General features: G+C 46.9%; 1 protein-coding gene across 1 annotated transcript in view; it reads left to right on the top strand.

Moving 5' to 3' along the window:
- Positions 1-3,319: 3,319 nt before the first annotated feature.
- Positions 3,320-9,232, top strand: part of fntb (farnesyltransferase, CAAX box, subunit beta) — a 110,791-nt gene continuing 104,878 nt past the window's right edge. The window contains exon 1 of the mRNA XM_078233397.1: positions 3,320-3,562. Coding sequence (XP_078089523.1) covers positions 3,473-3,562 — 90 coding nt within the window. The 5' untranslated portion in view covers positions 3,320-3,472. The remainder of the gene's footprint in view (positions 3,563-9,232) is intronic.

The following is a 9,232-nucleotide window of genomic DNA, read 5'->3' as shown; positions in this document are numbered from 1 at the left end:
AGGAGCGGTTTGATTTCCAAGTAATAAGGTAGGAGTGGGACTGAAAGTCCGACTTGGACAGCCACTCCACTCCATTTTGGGTTACCAGTGATATGTCAGACCACCTTATCTGCTTTCTGGCAGGCAATTTCAGACCAGCACTGACCACAGGCTCGACCACTGGCTGTCCTGTCTGGAGACAATACACATCTCTTTAACCTGCGCTTAATGCTCCCTCCACTCACATTGTCTGTATCTTTAAGATCTGGTTGGCTGTAGGGATTCGCATTCTAATCAGAATTCTGTAACTTGATTCTGTGTCTCTGTGCCCTGTTTGAGAGCAGATTTCCACTCCATCTGACGAAGGAGCAGCGCTCCGAAAGCTACCAAATAAACCTGTCGGACTTTAACCTGGTGTTATTAAAACTCTTACTGTGTTCACAGGCTCGAAAACAGAGGGATTATCCCCTCCTGCCTCCGGGCAGTGCGTGGTGCACTCAAACCAGGAGAAATGCTCTGGAATCTTTTTTATTCACTTGTGGGACATGGGCGTCACTGGCGGGCCAGCATTTATTGCCCATCCCTGGTCGCCCTTGTTCAGAGGGCTGTTGAGAGTCAACCACATTGAGGTGGCTCTGGAATCACATGTAGGTCAGACCGGGTAAGGATGCAGATTTCCTTCCCTAAAGGACATTAGTGAACAAGATGGGTTTTTACAACAACGATCAGTAGATTCTTAATTCCTGATATTTTGTATTGAATTTAGATTCCACCATCTACGATCTGGTGATCAGTTGGGTCGTCATGGGGGTTGGTCATGAGGGTGGTGGTCGGGGGCTGGTCAGTGGCCGGGATTCGAACGCAGGTCCTTAGAACATTAGCTGAATTTCTGGATTAATAGTCTAGCGATTATACCACAAGGACATCACCTCCCCTCTTCCGCCCACAAAGCTTTTCAATCACACGTCCTGTTGTCTGCAGGTTTGTTTTGGTGAACGTTTTCACCATGTCAATCCCATTTTTAACTGTGAGAGCAAAACCAAAGATGAGAAACCCAAAGAGAAAAAGCTGGAAAATCTCAGCGGGTCTGGCAGCATCTGTAAGGAGAGAAAAGAGCTGACGTTTCGAATCCAGATGACCCTTTGTCAAAGCAGGGAAAGAAATGGTTGGTTTCAGATTCCAGCATCCGCAGTAATTTGCTTTTGACCAACGATGAGAATCCGAGGAACAGCATTTCAGGGTGTGGTGTCGAATGGCACCATGTGCAGAATGCAAAAGATCGGACTCTTACCTTTAAAACTGCTGTGTGGCATTGACATTGTCAACAGGGGTTAAAAATATGAATTGGGTGCTTTGCGCTATTCCCCAACTGAGCTCACCTTGTTTTTCCAGATGGGTGTGTAAAACTGACAAAACACATTGGGCAGACAAGGGGTGTGTTTTGTTTCTGTTTCAGAACACCTGCAATTGTAGATTTTGTGGGGGGTTTTTTCATTTGGCTGTGGTGGGGATGAAGTGAAGGCATTTATAATGTTAGGAGCACAGGTCTGTTATTAAAAAACATTTAAAAAAGCACATAGAGTAGAATCTCCACAGTGCAGAAGGAGGCCATTCAGCCCATCAAGTCTGCATCGACTCTCTTACTCAGGCCTTCTCCCTGCCTGATCCCCACGCATTTACCATGGCTCATCCATCTAACTTACATGTCTTGGGACACCAAGGGGCAATTTAGTATGGCCAATCCATCTAACCTACACACCTTTATGAGCACCTGGAGGAAACCCACACAGACACGGGAAGAATGTGCAAACTCCACACAGTCACCTGAAGTCGGAATTGGACCAGGGTCCCTGGCGCGGTGAGGCAGCGATGCTAACCACTGGGCCACCCTTAATGTTGATTTGCAACATGTTGGAAACGAGCAACAATATCTTGTATAATTAAAGCTTTCAGCATACAAACAACTGTGCACGGTAGCACAGTGGTTAGCACTGCTGCTTCACAGCTCCAGGGTCCCGGGTTCGATTTCCGGCTCGGGTCACTGTCTGTGTGGAGTTTGCACATTCTCCTCGTGTCTGCGTGGGTTTCCTCCGGGTGCTCCGGTTTCCTCCCACAGTCCAAAGATGTGCGGGTTAGGTTGATTGGCCAGGTTAAAAATTGCCCCTTAGAATCCTAAAATGCGTAGGTTAGAGGGATTAGCGGGTAAATATGTGGGGGTAGGGCCTGGGTGGAATTGTGGTCGGTGCAGACTCGATGGGCCGAATGGCCTCCTTCTGCACTGTGGGGTTTCTATGATTCTATGAACTTGCAGAGGCCATGAAATTTGATAAGCCAATGGACAGGGGTGTGTAATGCCTGATTAACTTGTAAGCATCGTTTCTGATGGAGACAAAGTGCAAACTTGCTGGTGTTTGAGCATTTGAATGAATGTCGTGTGCAGAAAGCACTAAACAGACTCCATGTCGAGGCAGGGTTGCAAAGTCATGAGAGGCTGGGATCACATAACTTTAAACTGCACTGCTTAAAGCATGCGCTTCTTGAAGGGGCAGTGCTTTCAGGCGGAAGCAGACGCTAGAACTGGTTGCAGAAGATAGTGTGAGCAACAAGAACATTGACTGATGCCACAACAGGGCAAGCAGCGAGCTCCAAGATTATCCAACATTGAATTAGAGGCCTTGGTTGAGGAGGAGAGATGTCCCCTACATACAGAAGACCAACAGACACACCAGAAAAACTCTCAGAAGGCAGTGTGATCAGATAGCTGTCCCAGTTAATGCCAAGAGTGTAGCCCAAAGGACATGGATGCAGTGTTGCAATGAGTTCAAAAAATGTCTCTTTTTTTCTATTTGTTTATGGGATATGAGTATCGCTGGATAGGCCAGAATTTATTGCCCATCCCGAATTGCCTTCTTGAATTGTTCCAGTCCATGTGGTGGAGGTACACACAGTGTTAATGTAAGCTTACTTGTGACATTAATAAACTTTAAACTTTTTGGACTGTGGAGGAAACCCACACAGATACAGGGAGAATGTGCAGACTCCACACAGTCACCCGAGGCTGGACCTGGATCCCTGGCGCTGTGAGGCAGCAGTGCTAACCAGTGTGCCACTCATCAGTAGATTCTTAATTCCAGATTTTTAAAAAAATTGAATTCAAATTCTGCCATCTGCCGTGGCAGGATTCGAACCCAGGCCCCTGGAAGATTAGCTGAGTTTCTGGATTAATAGTCTAATGATAATCCCACTGGACCATTGGAAGAAGATTGTTCCCCTTGCTGAGCTCCCCAGGAACAGCAGGCTAGCAGCCAGTGGGGAGGAGGCTGACAGATGTTCAAATGGCCACAGGGGGCGCATCAACGCGCTTGCGCACTGGCCGGGAGGTTTGTCCCCGCCGAGCTGCCGTCGGATGGGAGTGATGCCGGAGAGAGGCGGCTGAGCGGCCCGGGGAGGAGTGTGAGGAGAGAGGAATCCGTCCGACTCGGCTCCCTGCGCCATGGCCAACGCGCTGCGATGCTGGCGGCAGGAGCACCCCAAAGAGAAAATGAAAGATGACAATCTGCCGACGGTAACTTCGGCGGAGCAGGTGAGAGAGCGCGTGCGTGCGGGCGGCCGGCCGGACGACGCTGGGGGGGAGGGGAAGCGCTGGCTTCCGGCCCCGCTGCCTTCTGGGAGTTGTAGTCCTTTGGCTACCGGAAGCGCTGCCTGAAGACAGGAAGGGGAACTACAATGCCCAGAATCCCTATCGCCAGCTATCCAGTTCCCCCCGGCACATGATGAAGTGCAACATGTTCCTTCCCCCCACCCCCCAACTACTTTGCTTGCAATGTCTATAAGACTTTTAAATTTTATTTATAAGTGTCACAAGTAGGCTTACATTAACACTGCAATGAAGTTACTGTGAAAATATTGGAGTTTACTGTTAATCTATTTGCACCTAGGTCTGTAGGTCCCCACCCTGCACTTGTTTTGCATGCTGAAATCTATTTTTGATTGGATTTCATTTATTATTGTCCCATGTATTGGGATACGGGTGGCACACTGGTTAACACTGCTGCCTCACAGTGCCAGGAACCCGGGTTTTATTCCCAGCTTGGGTGACTGTGTGGAGTCTACACGTTCTCCCCAGGTCTTTGTGGGTTTCCTCCGGGTGCTCTGGTTTCCTCCCACAGTCCGAAAGACGTGCTGGTTAGGTACATTGGCCATGCTAAATTCTCCCTCAGTGTACCCAAACAGGCGCCTGAGCGTGGCGACTAGGGGATTTTCACAGTAACTTAATTGCAGTGTTAATATGGTCTGGGTGTGATTTTTGTCGGTGCAGACTGATGGGCCGAATGGCCTCCTTCTGCACTGTAGGGTTTCTATGATTCTATGAATGTAAGCACACTGTGACACAAATAAACTTTAAAAGAGAGTGATAAGTATTGTTTCTTGCGTGTTATACACCGAAAATATACCGTTCATAGAAAAAATAGGGGAGAAGGAAAGGAGAGGGTGCAGAATGTAGAATTACAGTCACAACTAGACTGTAGAAAACAGATTAGCACAATACATGGTCGGCCCATTCAAAAGTCTGACGGCGGCAGGAAAGGAGCTGTTCTTCAGTCGGTTAGTACGTAATCTCAGACTTTTGTACCTTTTGCCCGACAGAAGAAGGTGGAAGAGAGTATCTCTGGGGTGCGTGGGGTTCTTAATTAAGGACCCTCCCCAAATGAAGGGAGTTAGCAAGGCAGCGGGGTAACTGAAATAAAATAAAAGTGTTGGAAAAACTCGAGAGAGAGAGAGAGAGAGAGTAACAGAGTTAATGTTTCAATTAAGAACACTTTAGACCTTTGCAGAGGGAGAGTCACGGTGAACACGAAATGTTAATTCTGTTTCACTCTCCACAGATGCTGCCAGACCTGCTGAGTTTTTCCAGCATTTTTTTGTTGTTATTCCAGATCTCCAGCATCCGCTGCATTTTGCTTATATTTTAGCGAATAACTGAAGTAGTTGAAAGATGACTGGAAGATGGAGTGGCAATCAGCATCAAGTAATTTGAGAAGGGTGTGGCTTTGTGTGGCTGGCAAAGGTGGAGCAGGGATGAACTCCAGTGCGGAGTTCCGGATTAACTAGCTTTATGAAGAGTGGATGAGCAGAGTCTGGTATTTGAGAAATTGATCCACCCTAATCCTGCAAATATTCATTTAGAATTGACAATACCAGAACTGCGGGTGCAGCTTATTCATCTAGAACTATTGTCCAACCACCAAATGTAATGTCTTTCTAGTTTACAACGCATCTAAGGAGCTCATGGACTTATTTACTTCTCTGTCACCCGTGATTGAGACGACCTGATCCAATATCTCTGCTGCTTTCCTCCCATTTATATCTGGGCCACACCTCCTCGGAGGATCCCTTCTGCCCTTGAATCAAACTCACATTGTTCTCTAGTTTCTCTCTCATCATAGAAACCCTACAGTGCAGAAGGAGGCTATTCGGCCCATCGAGTCTGCACCGACCACAATCCCACCCAGGCCCTACCCCCACATATTTACCTGCTAATCCCTCTAACCTACGCATCTCAGGACTCTAAGGGGCAATTTTTAACCTGGCCAATCAACCTAACCCGCACATCTTTGGACTGTGGGAGGAAACCGGAGCACCCGGAGGAAACCCACGCAGACACGAGGAGAATGTGCAAACTCCACACAGACAGTGACCCGAGCTGGGAATCGAACCCGGGACCCTGGAGCTGTGAGGCAGCAGTGCTAACCACTGTGCCACCGTGCCGCCCCTCATCTCCCTCATGACCCCTCTGAGCTCATCTTGTTCTCGGGACCCACCTCCCGCTCACTTGATGCTATTTCTCCTTAAACTGTTGACCTATTTCAACAACAACCTGCATTTATAATACGCCTTAACTGTAAGAGAACATTCCAAGGTGATTCGCACAATGAGAAATTGGACAAGATGGATCAAAAGCTTGGTCAAAGAGCTAAGTTTTAGAGAATATCTTGATGCTGGAAAATGAGGAGCGAAGCAGAGTGGTGTAGGGAGGCCACTCCAGAGCTCAGGGTCCAGGCACTTGAAGTTGTGGCCACTGGAGATGGAGCAATTAAAATTGAGAATGCTCAAGAGGACAGAATCGGAGGAACACCGACATTGCAGAGGATTGTGGGGCTGGTGGAGATGGGGAGAGGCAAGTCATGAAGGAATTATATTTAAAAAAAAGAATTTTAAAATTAAGAATTTGCTGGAGCTGAGAGGCATTGTATGTCAGCAGGCACGGTGGTGATAGGTGTGTTTGGAGGTTGCAAGGCAGAACACAGGCAGCAGAGATTTGGATGCCTCAAATTTATGAAGAGTTGGATGTGGGGCATTAGCCAAGAGTATGTTGGAACAGTCACATCAAGAGGTATTGAAGTTATGAATGAGGGTTTCAGTAGTAGATGAATGAAGATAGCAGTGAAGTTGATTATGGAGATGGGAATAGGCAGCCTTGGTGGTGGCATGAATGCAAAGTTCCCATATGGCTGACGTGGTTAATGGTTTGCTTTCCTTGGGTACTGTTCCCTCTCTAAAAGATGGCATTATAACCCTCTCCTCAAAAACAAACCCCTCCTTCCTTGCAAAGTATCATCCCATCTCCAAGACCCTTGAACATGCTGTTTATTCCCAAATCCGTGTCCATTTTCTTCCTGAATTCTTACGCGAGTCTCTCCAATCTGGCCCTGTCACAAACCGAAACCGCTGTTTAAGTTTCAATTCAAGTGACTATCATCGATGATATCTCTCGTCATCTGTCTTGAGCTGCCTCCACCTTTTGGCATGTTTGATCACTCCATGTTCCTCCAACATCCCAAGACTGCAACGAACTACAAAAGGTCGTGAATGCAGCCCAATCCATTACGCAAACCAGCCTCCCATCCATTGACTCTGTCTACACTTCCTGCTGCCTTGGAAAAGCAGCCAGCATAATTAAGGACCCCACGCACCCCGGGCATTCTCTCTTCCACCTTCTTCCGTTGGGAAAAAGATACAAAAGTCTGAGGTCACGTACCAACCGACTCAAGAACAGCTTCCTCCCTGTTGCTGTCAGACTTTTGAATGGACCCATCTCGCATTAAGTTGATCTTTCTCTACACCCTAACTATGACTGTAACACTACATTCTGCTTTCCTTTCCTTCTCTATGAACGGTATGCTTTGTCTAGCGTGCAAGAAACAATACTTTCATTGTATGTTAATACATGTGACAATAATAAATCAAATCAAACACTTCTGCACTGTAACCCTCAAAAACACAAGAGATTGGATCGGGGTAGGCCACAGGGCCTGTTGAACCTGCTTCACCATTCCAGCTGATCTTGGGCTTCAACTCCACTTTTCCACCCACTCCCCAAATGCCTTAATTCCCCAAGAGACAAAAAATCTGCAGCTTTAAATGTATTCAACGATGGAGCATCCACAACCCTCTGGAGTAGCGAATTCTAAAGATTCACAGTCCCTTTTGAAGCAAGTTCTCCTCCTACTTGCTGTGAAATGATTGGGCCCTAAATGCTGAGAGTGTGGCCCCTGCTTTTTCGGTTTCCCTGACCAGCAGAAAACAATCTCTTAGCATCAAAACGATCTCTCAGCGTCTAACCTCGATGGGTGGGCAAGTAGGGATGCTTACATCCTGACAAAGAATTTTTGGAAAAGAGCCCTGGCTCGTTGTTTGCATGCTAAAACCAACGATGGGAAGAATAAAGAAGGATATCCTTGAAGCCATGTGTGGGGAAATTATAGGGCCGGTTCGGGAGGGCTGAGGCCATGAGGCAATTTCAATGCAATCAGCATTTTAAATTGGAGGTTTTGTTTGATTTGATTTATTATTGTCACATGTATTAACATACAGTGAAAAGTATTGTTTCTTGCACACTATACAGACAAAGCATACCGTTCATAGAGAAGGAAATGAGAGAGTGCAGAATGTAGTGTTACAGTCATAGCTAGGGTGTAGAGAAAGATCAACTTAATGCAAGGTAGGTCCATTCAAAAGTCTGACAGCAGCAGGGAAGAAGCTGTTCTTGAGTCGGTTGGTACGTGACCTCAGACTTTTGTATCTTTTTCCTGACAGAAGAAGGTGGAAGAGAGAATGTCCGGGGTGAGTGGGGTCCTGAATTATGCTAGCTGCTTTTCCGAGGCAGCGGGAAGTGTAGACAGAGTCAATGGCTGGGAGGCTGGTTTGCGTGATGGATTGGGCTACATTCATGATCTTTTGTAGTTCGTTGTGGTCTTGGGCAGAGCAGGAGCCATACCAAGCTGTGATACATCCTGAAAGAATGCTTTCTATGGTGCATCTGTAAATGTTGGTGAGAGTTGTAGCCGACGTGCCAAATTTCCTTCGTCTTCTGAGAAAATAGAGGTCTTGGTGGGCTTTCTTAACTATAGTGTCTGCATGGGGGGGGACCAGGACAGGTTGTTGACTTGAGGCTCTGGACCCTTTCCACTTCCTCCCCATTGATGTAGACAGGGGCATGTTCTCCTTTACGATTCCTGAAGTCGATGACAATCTCCTTCCTTTTGTTGACATTGAGGGAGAGATTATTGCTGCCACACCAGTTCACCAGATTCTCTATCTCATTCCTGTACTCTAAATCAGCCACCGCAGATTTCACAGCATCTGACAGTTTTAAATTTCCTGGCCTGCCCTCCTGCTCTGCTAGAATGCATATTGTGGCTAATCCCCTAATAGTTCTTCCGCCTTGGTGGTCATTTTGTCTGATTATGCCTGGGTGGCATGGTGGCACAGTGGTTAGCATTGCTGCCTCACAGCGCCAGGGACCTGGGTTCAGTTCTGGCCTCGGGTCACTGTCGGTGTGGAGTCTGCACGTTCTCCCCTGTGTCTGCGTGGGTTTCCTCCGGGTGCTCCGGTTTCCTCCCACAGCCCGAAAGATGTGCATCGGCCATGCTAAATTCTCCCTCAGCGTACCCGAACAGGCGCCAGAGTGTGACAACGAGGGGATTTTCACAGTAACTTCATTGCAGTGTTAATGTAAGCCTACTTGTGACACTGATAAATAAATCTGTGAAGTGCGTTGATTTATTTCAATGCTGAAGTCCCTGTTACATTGTTGAACACTCTCTCAATATTTTAACTGATGATTTAAAGGCATTTTGCTCTGTAGCCTGTGACATTTTGCGATTTAAAACATAATATAATTTACCACAAAGCAATGAAGACCATAATTGCAGAAGTTAATTAGATTTTGTGGGAAGTCAACCATTTTGAC

Source organism: Mustelus asterias, chromosome 18 (assembly GCF_964213995.1).
Source record: "Mustelus asterias chromosome 18, sMusAst1.hap1.1, whole genome shotgun sequence".
Taxonomy (NCBI): Eukaryota; Metazoa; Chordata; class Chondrichthyes; order Carcharhiniformes; family Triakidae; genus Mustelus; species Mustelus asterias.
The sequence above is the reverse complement of the archived record's forward strand: the minus strand, read 5'-3'. Positions and strand labels throughout refer to the sequence as shown.